Below are 21,276 nucleotides of genomic sequence, written 5' to 3' on the forward strand. Positions count from 1 at the left end.
GCTCCTACTCGTCGAGTCTGGGTCCTCCGACTCGTCGAGTAGATCCAATAATCAACGCGGGCTAACCCGCCTCTACACGACGAGTTGGGGGCAACCAACTCGTCGATTAGGTCCATAGATATGAATATAATGCTTTAAAACTTGTACCTGGGAGTCGGGTTGTTACAAATGCTCTTTGATTTAGAGAATACTAATTCTTTAAGAATGCTCTTTGATTTAAAGAATACCATTGTTTTATACCAAAGAGAAAAAGATAAATTCAATTCTATAGACCACCGAAGAAGATCAAGTTTATTTAGCTTAGCATTTTACATGTTTTAGAGACATACATCAACAATATGTTATACATTCTTTAAGAATAACTCAATTTCTTTTAAAGAATGCATCATATTCTGTAAGAATACTTCATATTTTTTAAGAATACTAATTCTTTTGATATAATTTTCTCATTACAATGGTTTTGATTCTTCATTATTTCTATATTGTTGCTGTAATTATTCATTATTCTATAGTTGTTGCATTGAATGAGTTGTTTTCTTTTAAGAATTGTTTCAAATTTATAAAAATTTTACTTTGTTGTTGTTGTAATTCTTTTAGAAATGCGTTTTGTTTTAAAGAATATTTATAAATATTCTTTAAGAATGCTCCTTGATTTAGAATTTTGATTTTGGAGATTCTCTTTGAAAGAAAATAAAGATATTCTTTAAATAAAATAGATAATAATTAATAGAATTAATTTGATCCGGATAAGTTTCCTAAATTTATGGATTTGACTAATTGGTTTCCTAAAATCAAGATACACAAAAAGTCCATATTACCCCTAAAAGATTTTCAATTTGAATCCATAATTTATTTTTAATATTCTAAAACAATTTCAAAAAACCTACATTACTCCTGAATGATTGGCCCAGAATTGTCCTTACGTTCACACCATATATATCATCCACATTATAAGCTAGAACTAGGTTCATATGTGGATGAGCATCTATTGTGTGGATTTAGGGACCATATTCTTTAAGAATGCTCTTTGATTTAGAGAATACTAATTCTTTAAGAATCCTCTTTGATTTAGAGAATACCATTGTTTTATTCCAAAGAGAAAAAGATAAATTCAATTCTATAGACCACCAAAGAAGATCAAGTTTATTTAGCTAAACATTTTACATGTTCTAGAGACATACATCAACAATAAGTTTGTTTACGTTCACATAATAGATATCATCCATATTCTTTAAAAATGCTCTTTGATTTAGACAATACTAATTCTTTAAGAATGCTCTTTGATTTAGAGAATACCGTTGTTTTATTCCAAAGAGAAAAAGATAAATTCAATTCTATAGACCACCGAAGAAGATCAAGTTTATTTAGCTAGGCATTTTACATGTTCTAGAGACATACATCAACCATATGTTATACATTCTTTAAGAATAACTCAATTTCTTTTAAAGAATACATCATATTCTGTAAGAATACTTCATATTTTTTAAGAATACTAATTCTTTTGATATAATTTTCTCATTACAATGGTTTTGATTCTACATTATTTCTCTATTGTTGCTGTAATTATTCATTATTCTATAGTTGTTCCGAATGAGTTGTTTTCTTTTAAGAATTGTTTCAAATTTAGAAAAAATTTACTTTGTTGTTGTTGTAGTTCTTTTAGAAATGCGTTTTGTTTTAAAGAATATTTATAAATATTCTTTAAGAATGCTCCTTGATTTAGAATTTTGATTTTGGAGATTCTCTTTGAAAGAAAATAAAGATATTCTTTAAATAAAATAGATAATAATTAATAGAATTAATTTGATCCGGATAAGTTTCCTAAATTTATGGATTTGACTAATTGGTTTCCTAAAATCAAGATACACAAAAAGTCCATATTACCCTTAAAACATTTTCAATTTGAATCCATAATTTATTTTTAATATTCCAAAACAATTTCAAAAAACCTACATTACTCCTAAATGATTGGCCCAGAATTGTTCTTACGTTCACACAATAAATATCATCCACATTATAACCTAGCCCTATAAATATATATATATATATATATATATATATATATATATATATATATATATATATATATATATATATATTATTAGTAATCGGATCCATTTAAATCAACTAAATTAATCAAATCACTTCCATATGATGCTTTATGAAAATACCTTTCAAGTTGATGTGATAAATCTTAGATATAGAAACTTGTGATAGAGAATATGATCAAGTATATCGGTATCCACAAGTATACAATGTTGGATGTTAATCCTTTAATCACCAAGCAAGGTCACCTATTCCTTCTTTTGTGCTTGACAAAATTTAACCAAGAGCCCGAAGGAGGGAAAGCGGTGTCAACTAGGTAGCGCCCCTGGGTACGGGATTCCAAGGGGCAGCTCCCCGCAGGGTCCAAGGGGTAGAACCCCTGGCAGTGGTTCTTAGGCTCTAGGGTAGCGCCTCGAAACCTAAATGGATTTCTATTATAGGAAAGAGTTCGGACATGCATTTTCCCGCCAAAAATAGGTTATGCCATCATGATGATGTAATAGTTGGGTGCCTTATAATCACCTTTCAACCACTTGTTTTGGTACCATTTTGGCGTATAACCAACTTCTAACCACCATCTTCCTTGTATATAAAGAAGATGAATGTTCCAAAAAATGGTTGACACTTTTGATACCCGAAATTGATTATGTGAATCTATCCGTCTCTCAAAAACGCAAAACAACAAGGTACTTTTCTGTGTTTTGAATTTGGGAGTGGCCTGACTTTTAAATTGTCTTTCTTGGATTATCCCAAATCAAATTTCGTGATACCCCATTTAATATGGTCGAAATCATAGATTTTGGAAAGTGATTGCAATCACTATTCTTGAATTATCCAAGTTTATATTGATATTCCTAGACCCAAAATCTAACAATTTACACCCTCCGCTACACCACCATAACCTTGATTCTCTGGTTTCTTTTACCGATTTGTCATAGAACTAGAGAAAGACAAAGGGGGTGTGATTGTGATTTGTTTCTACAACCAGGATACACACACAAATAAAAAAGTATGATCAGAAATCTGTAAATTGATTCATGAAGAAATGGGGGTCAATTCAAGGATGGGCTTGTTCTTTTGTTGCTGACTGAGAACACACAAACTACACACTAGATTTGGGGGTGATGCTCGTAGGTTGTGGATCGAACCTGAAGTGGAACAAGCGTGGCTCTAGACTCAATAGAGTAAAAAAAAAGGAGACCTCAAAAAAAGCACCAAGGGTTTTTCCTTTTCATTTCCTGTTAGATTTACAGATGAAAACTTTTATAGGTTTGTTTGATTTGCATATCTGATCAAGTAAAGAAAGTGAAGAACAACGAGAGGGGAAATGGGTGGAAATGGTGGATGGTGACGGTGTTTGATAGTGATAAACAATTGATGGTGGTGGACAATGGTGGTAATAATGGTGCAGGGTGGTTCTGTGATGGTGAGGATGGATGACAATGTTGAATGATGGATGACGATGTTGAATGATAGTGAGGATGGTGGAGGTTACAATGTTTTATGAAGATGGTGGCGATAGTGGGTTGATGATTGTGGTTAGGTGAGGGGTAGCCGATGGTGGTGGAGGTCCAATGGGGTAGGGTAGGATGGGGTAAGTGTTTTTATTTCTTTTTTTAATTCTTTTAAATGTAAATCAGTCAAAAGAAATGTAAAAGAAATTAAAAAGAGTAACAAAAAAGTAATTTCATACATATGATGACCAACCACAATAGAAATTGAAAATACAGGGACTTTCTATGAGATGGAAAAAAGTTAAAAACTAACCTTGATATTCCTAATAACCACATGACCATTTATGAAGATTACCCTTTTAAAAATAACATAAAACACAAAGTTTATAAAAGTTCTCAAAACATATTGGAAGTAGCTGTTTTATTAGAAATTTTTTGTTTAAAATAAAATCCTTTAAACTTTAAACTCGTATGCAGACTTTTTATTAAAATAAGAGCTAAAAGTTCATAAAAAGAAAGCTTTATTTTTTTTTTCGACCCGTGTAATAAATTGCACAAAAAAAAAGCAATGAATGAAGTAAGCCATGTTAAATTGCACAAAATAAAAAAAACAATCAAACATTCCAAAAACCCTTTTAGGGTTTCTATGTGGTTTTATAATACGAATCTATCCTTTTCGTTTGAAGGTGAAACCTCCTCGAATTTCAAGATAAACTCTTGAAATATGTTTTTTTCCCCAACTCATGGTTATTTATTTATTTTTATAAATTTTGGGTTATAAACAAACCATGACCAATTCATGAATTTTGGTCATTCGTTGTTCATCCAAATCACACACCTTAAGCTCTTCCCTTGAAGAAGCAACTCAAAAGCCTTGTTGATGTCGTTAAACTTAACTTCATGTGTCACAAATTCATCTAGTTGTAGTTCCTACAAAAGATCAACAATTCTTAGATTCCATTCAAAATAATTTGAAAAGTCATATGTTAATGTTGGTATAATAAACTAATCAATTTAGAGTTTAAAAAGTCAAGATTTTGATTACCTTATCCATGTAGCGTTTTATAAGGATTGGAATATCAGATTTCGGTTTCACACCTCCAAAAAGTGAACCCATGAGAGTTTTTCCACTGTGAAGTACCTCAAAAGAACTAAAAGACAACATTGCCCCTGGTTGGTCAACTCCCAACACAACCGTTTTCCCCCATCCCTAAAGAGTACATTCATTGTTAAAAAAATATTCAATTAGTGGCTAAAAATATAATTTCATGTCTCAAAATATAAGAATATAAAAAACAATTAGACCTTTCTAGAAGAAGCATAAGCTTCATGCACAAGAGAAGTCAAACCAACACATTCAAAGCAATAATCTGCACCTCCACCAGTCATCTCAATTATCACCTGCTTCAACAAACATTTTTTTAATGTTATAAAACTTTTCATTATGAATTTAAAATCTTAATTTTAAAATAAAGCATAATGTATTAAATTACCTGGCTGACAGTTTTGTCCCCGATGTTACGCGAGTTCACAAAATCAGTGACTCCGAATTTCTTTCCTGACAATAAATAAAAAATTATCAATGTAATAAAAGAAACCATGGAAAAAAGCTTCTATATTTTATAAAGATTTTTTTTTTAAAATTACCTATTTCAAACTTGTCTTGATTCACATCAACACCAATGATCCTCTTAGCTCCACATAGCCTTGCTCCCTCAGCAACCTAAGATCCCATGTTAAAAAAAATGAAGTTTTTATTTTCAAATATGTCATACACCTTTGATCTTACATATTTCTGTGTATATGATGTTTTGATTTGATTGGAAAAATTAAGGTACAATAAAGTGATTAAACAGCAAAATTGGTCAAAATATATAGTTTTTATGTAATTTGTGCAAAAGTTTAAGATATATAAATTATAAAACAGAGTTATACTTATACCGCTAGCCCAATTGCACCAAGTCCAAATATAGCAACTGTACTACCAGCTTCCACTTTTGCTGTTTTCCAAGCAGCACCCACCCCTGAAAGCATAATTTGCATGTTAACTTTGTTATCAATTTATCATAAACATAGTAAAAAGAGAATAAAAAAGAAGACAGTTTAATTACCAGTTGATACACCACAACTTAAGAGGCAAGCTCTATTTGGTGGGGTTGCTGGATCAATTTTAGTTATGTGAGCAATGTCAACCACTGTGTATTCACTGAAACTTGATACAGACAAGAAATGGTATAAAGTTTTTCCATTCATGTCTGTGAATCTGCTTGTTTCTTCTCTATCCATCCAAGGGGAAACTTTGAATGGAAATTTTGAACATAGGTTGCTTTTTTGGGACAAGCAATCTGTACATTCACCACAATCGGCCAAAAAGATTGGGATCACAGTGTCGCCTTCAACAACTTCATGTACACCTTCACCAACACTCTCTACAATCCTTTAATCGAGGAAAACAGGATGATTATTACACTCTCTGATTTCAGGTTAAAATTTCCCAAAAAAGAAGAAGATTTGACATGCGCAGATTACTAAATTCGATGAATTCTTACCCCATTGCTTCATGACCGAGTATTCTGGGGAAAATAGCGGGAGGATGCTTCAAGAGAAAATAACAATGGTTAATTAACAATTTAACATCAACAAAACACTGGATGAATTTGAATTTGACAAAAATGTGATTTGATTTCAAATTCAACGACTCTATACCTCCAATTTCCAAAAGGTAACATCGCTATAACAAAGTGTAGTGCATATGATTTTAATTCGAACTTCGCGATGTTTAGGTGGGGCTACTATCACTTCCTCTATCACCAGCGGCTCCCTTGGTTTCCTAGCAATCGCAGCTGTGAACAACACATGCATCCATTAGTTCTTCAAGGAAATCAAAAATTCCGACGGATGGCGCCTTCATCCATTAGGTAATTGCTTATTTCTCAGGAAAACATGAAGTCTCAACATTTTCAAACAGATTTTTGATCTTTTCAAGTTCAAAACATGGAATTAGAGTGCTGAAGCATGGGCTGAAGAACTAACCTCGGCACCGGATAGGCTTTCCGGCAGTGTTGTTAGAGCTTTTTCCGTCCATAGCCAATCGGAGATGCTGTTTTTCACTTTTTTTGTCTGTTTCTTGCACACAGTTGTACTGTTTTTGGATTCTATTTTGGGGTTTTATAGTTGTTAGGAGTACTAGTATTCTCCGCCCGGCGGGAATTGGAGGGTGAGTAACCGACGTATTTATTTTTAATTTGGATTTATTTGAGGACATGTCTTAAAAAAATATTCTGACATGTCTATACGTTGGACAAAATAATAGACAAATGAATAAAAGAAATGGGGATATATATATATATATATATATATATATATATATATATATATATATATATATATATATATATATATATATCGGAAAATGATGTACTTGTTTGATATTATAAAAGAAGAGAGATAATGACTTAAAAGGTTAACATATTATTGGTTTTGTATATATTTAGTCTCCGATTTTTTTTGTCCATATTTTACTCTTGAACTTGTTGTTGTGTGTAAATTAAGTCTTTATTACCGGTTGATGCCGGTTAAGCCGGTCATTTTGTGTTTTACGAGATTTTAAGAAAAATGAAATTAGTTACGTGACAATTACCCTCTTCCACCCTTATTTATGAAGAAACCTCATTTACAAAAATCAGTTAGGGTTCTATTCTCTTTCTTCTCACAATGCGTTCTTGATCAGTGCCTCATTACTCACCCTTCTCTTCTCTCAAAACACCACTCTGATTCAATGGAGGAAAATCAAGCATTTCCAAAAGTCGATGTACACTATAATGGTACATTTGTGCCTAATCCATTAGTGTATTTTGCTCCAGAAGTACTACGACTGAATGAAGATGCAAACGAGTTTGTTTTCTCCGATTTCATCAAATATGTTGAGACGCTTATTGATTTTCAGTGCAAGTATGTGTATTTATGTATACCTGAAGTGAGATTGAGTGAGGGGCTCCAAACACTAATGAATGTGACTACTCTGAGTTTCTTGAGGTTGCAAATGCTCACAGACATGTGGATGTGTATATTGAGCACAATAATGAACCTATATTTGAGTGGATTCAGAAAGAAGAACCAGACGATGAAGAACCTGTGTATTCAGAAGAATATGTCGACTCTGTTTTGGCTGATGATGAGAGTTGTGAACATGAAGAAGATGAATCTGTTACAACAAGCAAAAGAATCTTCAAAAGAACCTATAATAATAAGTTTTTGAACAAGTTATGTCCAGTAGTTGTTGCAGATGAAGATGAAGAAGGCAATGATACAAACACTTTTACTTACTTTTTATACATGCAAGTGCTAACTAACTTTTTGTATTGACAGATTTTGGGCACCATGTGTTAGTGGATACAAACAGTTTGAAGTTGTGCAATGTAATGAAAGGTATGGTGTTGACTTGGAGAAGAGAGAATGTGAATGCAGAGGTTGGCAATTGTAACGCCCGCAGATCCGGGCCAGTAAATTTAGAGACGATGAGCATCAAAAATTAGTTTTTGATGGAAGATTATTTAGAAGGATTAATCTTTTCCAAGTGGTAGTATATGTTACAAGGGTTCCGTACATATAAAGAACGCCGAAATCCGAGTTATAACGAAGAAGTTATGACTCGTCGAAGTTTTTCGGCAAAACCGGCACGACACAACGCGATGTAAATAGTGAATTTACGATAGAAGAATTTTTAGCCTTAGCAATCTAAACAAAAGTTGTAGTATACATTAAACCGAGAGTGTACATAAAAAGAACGCTCAAATCTGACTTCGTATGAGGAAGTTATGATTTTTCTAAGATTTGGCATAGCAGTGCACGACCCGAAACTCGAATTTTAGATCGAGCGGTTTTTGGACAACGTGACCTAAATGAGAATTGAAGATCTCATTAATAGGAACTCAACGACAAAAAGACAGACGAAAACGGAGTCCGTATGTAGAAGTTATGAATTTTACGCGGTCATTTAACAGTATAATCTCCTCATACTGTTAAATTTAATATCGGTCGAGAATTAGCCGACGAAGTCAAAAGGAAAGTTGTAGATCTTGTTTTTACCTACGCGTGTATATAAAGAACGTCAAAAACGGAGCTCGTATGCGAAAGATATGGACGAAGCTTAGTCTCTACTTTTCGAGCGCGACGAATTCGATACAGTTTTGTAAATCCGAGATAGAATGAGAATTAGCCAACGGGGTCTAAATGAAAGTTGTAGTAATCGTAAATGCCAACACGTGGATATAAGTAATGTCGGAAACGGAGCTCGTATGTGAAAGATATGGACGAAGCTTAGTAGCTACTCTTCGTGCGCGATAAATACGATACGGTTTTTGTAAATCTGAGATAGAAGGAGAATTAGCCGACGGGGTCTAAATGAAAGTTGTAGTACTCGTAAATACCAACGTGTTGATATAAAGAACGTAGAAAACGGAGCTCGTACGCGGAAGATACGGACGAAACTTAGGGGCTACTTTACTATAAAATCCCTATAAATAAATGGTGAACTCTTCATATTTTCTTCACACCATAAGCCTTTCTTTCTCTCTCTAACTTCTCTCTAGCCTCCCTTAACCCCTCCCAAGTCTAGGGAACCTCCCTAGCACGAGAAGGAAGCCACAGAGAGCCCGACGGCTCCGAGAAGAAAAGCTTTCGGCTCGTAAACGCTGCTCCAGCGAAGCCCGATTTTTAATAAAAACCCGCTGTTTTGTCAAAGGAAAATTGTTTTAAGAGTAACGAAGCGCTGTCCGAGTACCGAGTCACCACCTTATCAGGTGAGTGCATAGTTACTTTCATCTTACACATAGATATGAAGTATTTTATATAAATTACGTGCAATGTGTGCATATTATCTGTATACTTGCTATCTATGATGGATGAACGATTTTATATATGTTTTAAATGATTTAAACTGTATATGTATTTTATATCTACAAAATATGTTGGGTAAAACATGGGTAGATGAATTATGATTTGGATGATGAGATGAGAGGTGATATAGACCACTAGATAAGGGTGAAAGGTGAACAATGAGGGAAGCCTTTTACCTAAGCGTTGGACCCGTCATCTAGCAGAGTATGGATGCCAACCACAAACTATTCTAGACAGTCCAGTGGAACACTAGCAGGCTCGCAACCTGTAGGTGTTGTGAACGATGTGTTCACCTGGTGTACTCTAAACCGGACGACTATGCAGACTTAGTGCCCGAATCTTGGCGATCATCCAGACTTGGTGCCTAAACCCTGGCGATCATGCAGGCTTGGTGCCTAAACCCTGGCGACTATGCAGACTTAGTACCCATTGTGTAAAATATGGCAATGATGGACTTCGTGCCGATTCCTTAGGATGATCCTTAGGAATGAATGAACGAGGAATAGATGATTCTTAGGGTAGATCCTTAAGAATAAGGAAGATAATGGGGATGGGTAATTGGGTTAATTGTTTGATGATTAAATATAATATAGTTATATTATTGTGGGTTGAAAACCCTATGTACTCACCAGGTTTCCCAACCTGACCCACTCAAGCTTATTTGCATCACAGGTGTCGATACGAAGCTGCTTTACACTGAGAGATTAAAGAGATGTAGATCACTAGTGTAAATGATTGTAAGTTCTGTTTATGCTTATGTTTTTGTATTGACGATGACATCCCAAATGTTTTAAAATGAATAAAAATACATTTCTTCGGAAATGCTTTGATAACGTATTTATCATGTTTTTTTGGAACAAATTCCGCAACATTTTTATTAAAAGAGTTACTCTGATTTTTATAAAGCATAAACAAAATCGGTCTTTTCTGGCCGTGAAAATGGGGATGTCACAGCAATTGGCAGGAATTCCGTGTGTACATGCCATATGTGTCATATCTTCTTTGAATCTTGATTCAGAGGAATATGTGTTAGGTCATAAATAGTGGTTTATACTTTGATTTTCATAAGCTATTAGAGTTCTCGGTCTAGAACCGAAAACACCATGTTTTGGTGTTGTTTGGACCAAAATCACATGTGATTTTGGATAGGCTTAATATTGGCTTGTTTGGATTTTGGGCTTAGGCTTTGTTATTAGGTTGAGGTATAAATAGTGTTATTTTAGCGTAGATTGGAGCAAGGGGACGTTCTAGGGGCTGCCAACAAGACAAGAAAACATTTTGGAGAGAACAAGAGAGAAAACAAATTGTAATCAGGAATCTTATGTACCCGATTATTCATCTATAATAGTGTGCATTGAAGATTGATTATATTCTTCTCATTCATCTTATTTCTTGTTTCATTCACTTGATTAGGTTTCTGCACCATCAAGTGAATTCGATTGATACATCAAAGCGTTTTTGGGGACTTACAAGTGGTATCAGAGCTTGGATCGGTATCAATCGGGTCATTGCAAACGGTTTTTCTTGGAGTTTCTTAGTGTTTTTGATTTATATTTTTATGAATTTTTGACCATTGTTCTTCGTGTTCTTCATATTTTTGAAGTTTCAATCGAGTTTGATTTTAAAAATTAAATTTTTCGTGTTTTTGGCAAGTTTTGGGTGATTTTTGGCCAAATTTTGCGAAATCTTAGCGAGATCCTCGGTCTCGGTCAAGATTCCTCGGAAATCTCGGACACGGCTTTCGCAGGTTCACGGTAAGAAGACGTTTTCGGAGCTCAGCAGCTTTTACGGTGCGAGGCGAGGGTTCACGGGCGAAGTTCTCGGATTCATCAAGAGTCACATTTAATCTACTCTATTAAATAAACATTTATTTTTCTACATGTCATACTCTTATTTATTTGTCATGTCATTTTATGGTTATTTTAAATTCCATTTATTAAATTTCACATAGTATTTAATTGTAATAAATGTATAACTTTATGGTTTTTTCAATTATTTTATTTATTTATTTATTTAAGTTATTTGCTTAAATTTTAAAGAAAAAAGAATTTCAATTTCAATAATTCATTATTTTTTTTCTTATAATTTTTAGATTTTATATTTAATTTTTTTAATAACCCGTGTAGTACACGAATCTCACAACTAGTATTTTAATGATTTAAAATCAATTACCGTAATTATAATATGGAAGAAAACATAAAAAGGATCTATCATAATTATAAGCTCAATGAACAAATAAATTAATTGCCATAAATATAGTATTTATTTTAAATTTAAATATTTGTTTAAATGTTAATTTAAAGATTTATTGTAACATCCGGATTTCCAGGTTTCATAAATTGAGTATTTATTTTATTGTCAAGGAGAGGGACTCGACGAGTTGACGCCTAGACTCGTCGAGTAGGATTGCGATTGCTAACTGGATTTAATGAATGGACTCGACGAGTCGGCAAGTTGGATATTTGTATGAGGATGACGGTGATGACTCCGGTGTTGGATACCATCCGAGAGGCCCAGGCAGAGGCTGTGAGACCGGAGAACCGCAAGATAGAGCGGGTGACTGGGCAGGTATCTGAGTTTGTTACTGATAGCCGAGGGCTTATGACCTTTCGGGGTCGGATTTGGGTGTCGTATACGGGCGGGCACGTAGCACTCTGATGGAGGAGGCGCATAGATCGAGATTCTCGATCCATCCAGGGGCCACAAAGATGTATTTGGACCCGAAGAGAGACTACTGGTGGCCCTGTATGAAGAGGGATGTTGCATGGGTAGTAGAGAGGTGCATGACCTGTCGCCGGGTTAAGGCCGAGCACCAGCGCCCGCATGGCAAGTTGCAGCCACTAGAGGTTCCCCAGTGGAAGTTGGAACAGATTTCTATGGATTTTATCACCAAATTGCCGAGGACCGCGAGGGGTGTTGATGCGATTTGGGTGATTGTGGACCTACTGACGAAGAGTGCTCACTTCATTGCTATCAGTAAGAGCTCTTTCGCAGAGATACTAGCAGAGATGTATGTGAGAGAGGTGGTATCGCGGCATGGAGTACCGATCTCGATTGTGTCAGATCGAGATGTACGTTTCACTTCCAGATTCTGGAAGAAATTCCATGAGGAGTTAGGTACGAGGTTGCATTTCAGCACCGCTTACCACCCACAGACGGACGGACAGAGTGAGCGGTCGATTCAGACGCTCGAGGACATGCTTCGAGCATGTGTGTTGGACTTCGGAGGAAGTTGGGACACGTACTTACCATTGGCTGAGTTTTCTTATAACAACAGCCACCATTCGAGTATTGGTATGCCTCCCTTCGAGTTGTTGTATGGGAGGAGGTGTCGGACTCCCATCTGCTGGGGAGAGGTAGGGCAGCGATTGATGGGTAGCACTGAGATAGTGCTTCAGACGACTGAGCAGATACAGCAGGTCAGACAAAGGTTGTTGACAGCTCAGAGTCGCCAGAAAAGTTATGCGGATAGGCGACGATCCGAGCTCGAGTTTCAGGTTGGTAACTTCGTACTCCTGAAGGTATCTCCTTGGAAAGGAGTGATCCGATTCAGGAAGAGGGGCAAGCTGGGGCCCCGGTACATTGGTCCTTTCAGGGTGACCGCGAGGGTGTGCAGGGTAGTGTATCGTTTAGAGCTACCTGCGGAGTTGAGCCAGATATATGATACCTTCCACGTGTCTCAGTTGAGGAAGTGTATAGCCGACGAGTCGGCGGTAGTGCCACTAGAGGATATTCAGGTGGATGCGAGTCTGAATTATGTTGAGAGGCCGACCGCGATCCTGGATCGGAGGATCATGGTTCTGAGGAACAAGGAGGTGTCCCTGGTTCAGGTCCAGTGGCAACATCGGAGAGGATCCGAGCTGAATTGGGAGCCGGAGTTGGAGATGTGGGAGCAACATCCATAGTTGTTTGCAGAGCGAGACTTCGAGGGCGAAGTCTGATTCTAGTGGGGGAGAATTGTAACATCCGGATTTCCAGGTATCATAAATTGAGTATTTATTTTATTGTCAAGGAGAGGGACTCGACGAGTTGACGCCTAGACTCGTCGAGTAGGATCGCGATTGCTGACTGGATTTAATGAATGGACTCGATGAGTCGGCAAGTTGACTCGACGAGTCCGCGCTGTGGACGGAAACCCTAAATCCTCGGGCCTGTGCCCTATTTAAGGGATCTTATGGCCCTCATTTGCGGCCACCTTCTCCCTTGAGAGCACCAGAGGACCTGAGAGCATTGTGAGTGAGAAAAGAAGCCATTTTCATCTTTTCTAGTGTGATCTTGAAAGGAAGACGGAAGGAGGGCAAGCTAGGCAGATTGAGGAGCTCAGACTTGCTACCATTTGATCAGAAGAGGCTGCTAGAGGTATAAATCTATGTTCATTCTTGTGTATATGGTGATCTACTTGAATCTAGGGTTTTCTTATGCCTTCTTTAGCTTGGATTCGAAGCATACGAGGTCCCAAGGTGGAATTCTTCTTAGATGTGGACCTTAAGAGGTCCAGAGAGTCCTATCTATCCTGCATTATGCTATCCCTTTGGAGATATGAACCTAGGTTGCCATTTTAAAAGCTATTTCACCAAAAGAAGCCCTATGAGTGTTGCATGAGCGTAAATGTTGGACCTTTACGTGATTATTGTGTATTGGAAGGTCAGATCTATAGGTTAGAGAAGCTGATCTGACCTCAGGAGGTCTTTTGAGTGTTTCCATGAAAGGAACTCGCCGAGTCCATAAGGGGACTCGACGAGTCGAGTCGGGTTGCCCCGCGATTCGTGACCAGTAGTAACCCGTCGAAGGAAAGGTTAACTCAACGAGTCGAGTGAGAATTTATGAGGACTAAGAGGACACGTATGGACTCGCCGAGTCACACGAGTGCACTCGACGAGTTTGGTCAAAGTTTGACCGTTGACTAGAGTTGACTTCAGTTGACCTTAGGGTTTTGGTCAAGCTGGTTCGAGAGAGGTCAGGGAGGGGTAGAATGGTCTTCTACCCATTCCTTAGAAACGAGGACAAGAGAAAGTATTGATTAGAGATGTTATTATGTTGATAGGAGGAGGCTAGGTCAGGTTATCGAGCACGAGAGGTTATCCGACATCGTACGAGGCGAGTCTTCTCACTATACTTTACCTAGAGTGGTAATTATGTGTGACCGGAAGGTCTTATGTGCTATGATGAGTATGTGATGCATGTTGTTATTTGATATGTATGTGCTATGTTATGTTATGAGTATTATGATATGGATCGGAAGGTCAACAGTGTATGGGCTGGAAGGTCAAGATGATGCGGGCCGGAAGGTCAGAGAAGTGGGATCGGAAGTCCCCTGAGACACATTGACCGGAAGGTCTTGTAGAGTTGTAGCCTTGAGTGGCGTATGTGTTGTATGTGGTATTTTGGGGAACTCACTAAGCATTTATGCTTACCGTTTATGTGATATGTGTTTCAGGTACCAGTGAGGATCGCGGGAAGGCGCCGACATGATCTGTACACATTGATGGAGTTTTATATATTTGAGTCTTGGGTTTGTTTTATTTGGAGGACATGTGTTACATTGGATTTTGATATTTCTTATGAATGAAATTATGTTTTAAAATGAAAAGAAAAATTGTTTTGGAAATTCACGTTGTTACAATTTGGTATCAGAGCCTTGGTTTGAGGGAGTCGGATGCACCTTCGGGTGTATTTGGACTCAAACTGAGGATTTGAGAAAGTTTTTCATAAAAGAAACAATTTTTCTAAAAAGTAAGGGAATGTGAGAAAGGCGGAAGAAAGCAGTGTGTACGATTAGCCAGCGCCCGAACGATGATTTCCCAAAATACCCTTACATTATGTGATATGATATGTTATGCATGCTAGAGTAGGCTAGGTATCCCTATTAGGACTAGAATGGCCTGATTTGTGATGCCATAGCCTAGGAGTTTTCTGCTGCTAGGAGATGCTTCGAGAGTGAGTAGGTAGCAGTGAGGAGCTTATGAGAAGTCTACCGAAGGGTAGCCTATGCTTAGCGAGATGTAGAGTACTTGTGATCTGGGATCCTAGGAGGAGGACTTGGAATGAATGCTGATGCGGTGTGGAAGGTAGAGTTATCGAGTGCGAGTATACTCGAGCGAGTCTTTGATTTTTTTATGTCATATTTCATAGACATCATGGTTGGGACACGCCACAGACCAGAGACCATCAGCGTGAGTGACGAGGAGCTTCACCAGATGATCCACGATGACGTAGCTGCGGCTATCCGAGTAGAGATACCGGAGATGTTTGGGTTTATTAAGACCACGTTGATTGAGACAGTCGATGAGCGGTACGCCGCGGTTACTGAGGCTGCAACCGTTGAAGCTACGACAACTGTTGCTGCTGCTAAACCACAGGAAGGTGACTCGTTGTTGTTCTGGGAGTTCAGCAACACGAAGCCACCAGAGTTTGATGGGACACAAGACCCGATTGCTGCGATGGGATGGATATCTGATATTGAGGGATGCTTTTACACCTGTTCGTGTCCGGAGCATCTGAGGGTACGGTTCGCGCTGAACTAGCTCCGCTTGGGAGCGAAGGATTGGTGGAAGTTTGTGACAGCAAACTTCACTCTTGCAGAAATCTCAGAGGTGACATGGGAGAGGTTCACCACCATGTTCAGAGACGAGTATGTTCCCCCGGTGGAGAGGGAACGGTTGGCACTGGAGTTCTTGTCCCTCAAGCAGGGAACAGAGTCCATGATTGTGATTACACGGATGTGTTGGATTAATGTCTAAGTCCATAACTATAATTGGTAAGACTTGACCCGACCCGGCATGGTCCATTTGGGTTGCATGGCATCATGCATTTGGATAGACTATAATGAGAGAAATAACACTTAAGGTTGGTTAATATATTATAAGTTCTAATATATTAATAAGGTTATTTAATTAGTATTGATCAAGAATTAATTTGGAATTAATTAAGTGATCAAAAGGAGACTAATTAAATATATGGGTTGATTGTGTAAATCATTCATTCTTATATATGTGGGCTTGTGATCCAAGATTCCTTATGTTGGAATAAGTCCATGGGGTGACCCATGGATACTCCATGGAGGTTAAAATCCATGGAGCATAAGGAATGGGTAAAGTTATGAGTTACATGGTGTAACCCTAATAGCCACCATATAAAAGAATCCCATGGCTCAAGAAATCGTGGACTAATGTGTGAGTGTGAGGGCTAGACGATTTCAAGGAGTGTTCAAGTTTCTCTCAAGTTATTCCAAGTGTATTTGGTGTTGTGTGAACCATTTGAGGTGTCACACTTGGGGCACTAGGCACTCAAGCTTCATGAAGACATTCTACATCAAAGAGGTATGTATTCTATCTTGTTATATTTATTATTTTGTATGCTAGATTAGGATAATACCTTGGATGTTCATAATTGTATGTATAATAGAGAAAACATAGATCCAAGGTATTTAGGGTTGCATGTACACTTAGGAGTGTTAGAATGCTCATAACCCAACAGTGGTATCAAAGCCTAGGCTTGTTTTCTTGTTATACTTGCAAAAGTAGCTGAAAAATCGAGTTGGATGCATATATTCGATTGTTTTGGCTGGAATTGGACTAGGAACATTACCCTAAGATGTTTTTGGACTTATAAACTTGTTTTTGATGTGGTAATGTTCATGCTAATCCAATTTCTAAGATAATTGTCATAATTTCAAGATTTGTATTAGTTTGTATGTTCATGCTAATTTCTTGAAGATTGATGATTTGAATTATCTTGTTCTTATGAGGCTCTTAGATTAATAGAAAAGTTGTGTGAAATAGTTGTTTTCAATCCATTTTAATCTAAGAGTTGATTCCAAAGTGTGTTTTTGTAACTTGTCATCAAGTTATATGAAAAGTCACATTTAAGAATCATAAAACTCATAAAAGTTGGCAAAGGTTACAAAATGAAGAGTCTAGTTCTAATTAAATGGTTTTATGACTCCATAACTTGTCCTCAAGTTATGGAGGTTCAAGAGTCTCTTCATTAAATTAAAAAAAAAAAGTGTAACCTTAATTAGTTCCATAAGTTACAATAAAAAAAAGGTTATTTTTATTTTTATTTTTTATTAATTAGTTTAAAGTCTTCCATAACTTGTCCTCAAGTTATGGAACTTGTAGAGTTTTTTTTTTTTTTTTTTTTTAATTAAAACTAATTTAAACTCATAAGTTATGGAATTAATTAGTTTTGAATAGTTTCAAAACTTGCCCTCAAGTTTTGGAATTTGAAAAGTTTTCACTTATGAATACTTTAATTCCAAATTAGCCCTTAGAATTTTAAAAGTTAAAATTCAACCCTTATACTTTATAATATTATAAGTTAATAATATTTATATATATGTATAAGAGTAAAGTCAGTCTTACCGTTAGTAGGCCTCATTCACGAAGCCGGTCTATAAGGGGGGTATAAGGTTACTGCCTATAAAATGGCAGTTTAATGGGTGTCCACTCTCACCCACCGCCTCCTTGACTGTGGAGGGTCGTTAGCCAAACGGGTAGGACAAGGACTATAATTCTCCTTTCATTAAAAGTATTAATGATAAATACTAAGTAACTAAACTCTTATTAATACCCAATCTTAGTTACTTAGGAAAATGTGAATTTGGTGCTAACCCATGAAATTACATTTTGCACTTTGCTTAAGTCGTTAGTGGAGCGTGTGTGGTTAACCGACACACTAACCTGGACTTAACAAGGTAGGCAAAGGGTAACTTAATATTTATCATAGTATCGGTGGAGCGTGTGTGGTTAACCGGCACACTGATTAAGGGGTAAATATTAAGGGTACCAAGTATATTTGCATGGTTATTCACACCTTGTTTTGTGATCCTCGGCATCCCAGTCACAAAACCTGAAGGGCACACTCGAGATTGAAACATGCCTTTGAACAGTTCAATGAATCTCAAAGATCTAGGACTTTCAAATCCAATTAAAACCTAATAAATTATTTCGTTTTTCATGGTGGAAATTGGTGAATCGTCATTCACCTACCTTCAAATATTTTATAGATTGGATTACGGCATCCCTCTTCTAAGTTATAAAATAGTTTGTTGGGTCCTAGCCTTAATATTTCATATTGGGTGTCATATTAAGGACTTTAAATCAACTATCTTGAATATCTCCCAAAAAGATGTCTGGTCTAGACATTTATGATCTTCCCAAATCTCTTGAAACAAGCTTTCCTAAATGAAGATGATGTCCCATGGATATCATACTTCTTTCACCTCCTCCAATTATTCTCCCTAACCCACAAGTTCCTAAAAAGTTTAAGGTCACTCAAGCCCTATTGGCAAGGCAAGGTCTAGGTGTGATCACATCTTGGAGATGTAGTCACATATTGACAAGCCGGGAGAGTTGGGTGTCAAAGTCTTGAGAAAGTTGGTGGCTCAACTACTTTCTAAGTCACATAGTGAGTTCTTTTGGGAATCCTATGAAACAGACTAAGACAAGACCCTTAATGATCTTATCTATTTGCTAAGATCAACTTCCTAAAACGCTATGGACATTGACAATGATGACATTGGATATCCAGTAAAGCTCTCTCTTCCCAATGGAAAGGGATCGGCCATAGTCAACTCGGTTGACCCAATGGTAAAGAGAGAGGCAAAGTCTGAGATAGTCCCATTATCAAGGGTCCATAGGTAAATATTGCCAAAGGAAGGGGCATTGGTTACGAAGCTGCCAAATTTACCTAAGGATGTTAAAGTCAATAAGTTTGGCTCTACTTCAGGTAAAGTCCATTGTCTAACTCTATTAAGTACATGCTGATTCTGATCGCGAAGATGGATTTCAATCGCATGGTTCGGTGATCAGAATTTTGGGCTATTACTTAAGAGTTATGATATTTATATTGCTTAGGAATAGATAACAACAAGGTTTTCATATGGATTGTAAGGATAAGTTTTTCCGCAAAGTTTTAAAATAAAAGAAAAAGGTTTTGATTTTATTTATTTTAAGTATCCTTACAATGGCATTTGTGAAAAGTTGTTGCTTATAAGATTCCATTGATAGCAATATTAGAAAAATGGATTTGATTCTTTCGGTTGTGGTAGTGTCTAATATTACCAAATAAGGAAAGATTTTCATCACCCAAGGTTCAATTGGACCGAAACTTGGAATCATGCAAGTTGTATAGTATGATGAATGAGAACTTTCAGCTTGGAAAATTAAGACTAATTCCTTATGTGAATAAGGAAAGGACTAAGGGATCGAGTACACATTCTTGTGCACTGGTCAAGTCCACCACAAAAGATCAAGAAGACTATTCGTCATGATTTACTTAAGTTCAGTAAATACGGTTATACTTATAAGTTTAAGTATAAGTCTGTAGCATTGGAGAAGTTTCAATGTGAGACAGAACGAATAAGAAGAATCAAAGTATGGCAGAAAGATAAAAGTTTCTCAAATCTGAAAAGATGGGAGAGTACTTTAGTATCATGTTTATGATCATCTTAATGATTAAGATACCATATCACAATTGGTCCTCTAAAGTCATCTTAGTGCATTCTTATGACTAAGAAGAGGAGTCATGAATTGTTGAAATGGTTAAATCAAAAAGATGAGTCATACTTCGTTCCAAAACAATTCTTAGAGTCATACTCCAAGATTGTAACTTGAGTGACATATCTTAAAGAGGGTTTGTTAATACTAGTCAAATGTAAGAGTAAAAGGTTATCTACTCTTGTACATTTGAAATTGGTAAGTTGTGATGTTTTGGATAAAACAGAGACCAACTTAGGCCAATTGTGTAAAGTGTTAGTCTTGATAAAGAATCCGCACTATCTCTTGAATATTTGACAAGGGAGTCTTATATGTCAAGAGGACAGTGGGAGTCTTAAAGCTCTTGAAAGTTTCAAGACTTAATCAAGAATAAAACCTAAAGTCCTTCACTAGCACACGACTTGAGGTTTATAACCTATCGTGTTGAAATTTTTGTGCCTATTCAAGTTGGCTTTGCATAGGAGTTCTGAGAGTTCTCAATTGGTTGCACAACTACTTGGAAGCAATGGCAGGCACCTGAGCTGCCAAATGGCAAGAATTTAAGATTGCACAAGTTTAATCAATATGAGTTTGGATTTGTCACTAACCTTGTCTTGTGATTATGGTTTTGACAAATTCACATGGATAAGAACACATACACTATTAAATCTAAGTGTCATAAGGTTTCTCTCCGATTCATGAAAATGATGGTGAGGAAACACTTTCACTAAGTAGATTTTAGCTAGATAGCAATTGTGATATTTGCATTCTCAAAGTCGTTAGTGGAGCGTGTGTGGTTTACCGGCACACTAACATGGACTTGTGAGAAATGGCAAAGGTCTAAACAATTGAGACTATGATTACGGCATCCCTTTTCATAGTTCTAAAATTGTTTAGACACACATGTGAGCTATCTAAGAGAGGTGTATGATTTTGATAAAGTTTTATCAAAACAATCTAGTATCAGAAATCTGAACTTTGGTAAGAAAGTCAGCTGATTTCTGAGTACATGTCAAAGCTAGTGGGAGCATAAGTGTTATGCTAATAATCATCATGTTAGTGGGAGCATGATAATTATGACAAAGGTTGCAAGTTAGCAATGTTAATTATAGAAAACAAAAGTTTCAATTCGTGAGGTTGCAGGGGTTGAAAAAGTTGTTTTGCTATAATTAAGGGAGAGGAAATTATACTTCATTTCAATTCTAAAAAGCTTAGATTGAGATTTTAATCGTATTTAATCAAGGATATATATATGAATTTCATGTTGGAATGGCTCAACATAAGGAAATTCTATATATGGGTCCATTATTTACGTTCTAAAATTCGATTATGATTACGGCATCCCTTTTCATAATCTGAATTTTGAGAACTTGGCAAATTGAAATGGAAATATTATAGCA

General features: G+C 36.6%; 1 protein-coding gene across 1 annotated transcript; it reads right to left on the reverse strand.

Moving 5' to 3' along the window:
- Positions 1-4,069: 4,069 nt before the first annotated feature.
- LOC145128363 (alcohol dehydrogenase-like 7) lies at positions 4,070-6,776 on the reverse strand. Its single transcript, XM_079063162.1, has 10 exons — positions 6,534-6,776; positions 6,207-6,343; positions 6,050-6,096; positions 5,612-5,937; positions 5,442-5,524; positions 5,148-5,223; positions 4,994-5,058; positions 4,806-4,901; positions 4,546-4,710; positions 4,070-4,430 (listed from the first exon to the last, which is right to left on the reverse strand). Exons 1-10 carry the CDS (start codon positions 6,763-6,765, stop codon positions 4,311-4,313), a joined length of 1,347 nt encoding a protein of 448 aa, XP_078919288.1. The 5' UTR covers positions 6,766-6,776; the 3' UTR covers positions 4,070-4,310.
- Positions 6,777-21,276: the final 14,500 nt, after the last annotated feature.

The sequence above is a fragment of the Lactuca virosa genome, chromosome 8 (genome assembly GCF_052849685.1).
Source record: "Lactuca virosa cultivar CGN04683 chromosome 8, Lactuca_virosa_CGN04683_v6, whole genome shotgun sequence".
NCBI classification, from domain to species: Eukaryota; Viridiplantae; Streptophyta; class Magnoliopsida; order Asterales; family Asteraceae; genus Lactuca; species Lactuca virosa.

Excerpts from the sequence above, each read along its gene's own strand:
- LOC145128363 (XM_079063162.1), bottom strand. The coding sequence starts at position 6,765 with ATGTCCTCAAATAAATCCAAATTAAAAATAAATACGTCGGTTACTCAC. Across the intron at positions 4,902-4,993 it reads GGGACAAAACTGTCAGCCAG|GTGATAATTGAGATGACTGG; the intron begins GTAATTTAATAC and ends TTGTTGAAGCAG. Across the intron at positions 4,711-4,805 it reads CTTATGCTTCTTCTAGAAAG|GGATGGGGGAAAACGGTTGT; the intron begins GTCTAATTGTTT and ends TGTACTCTTTAG.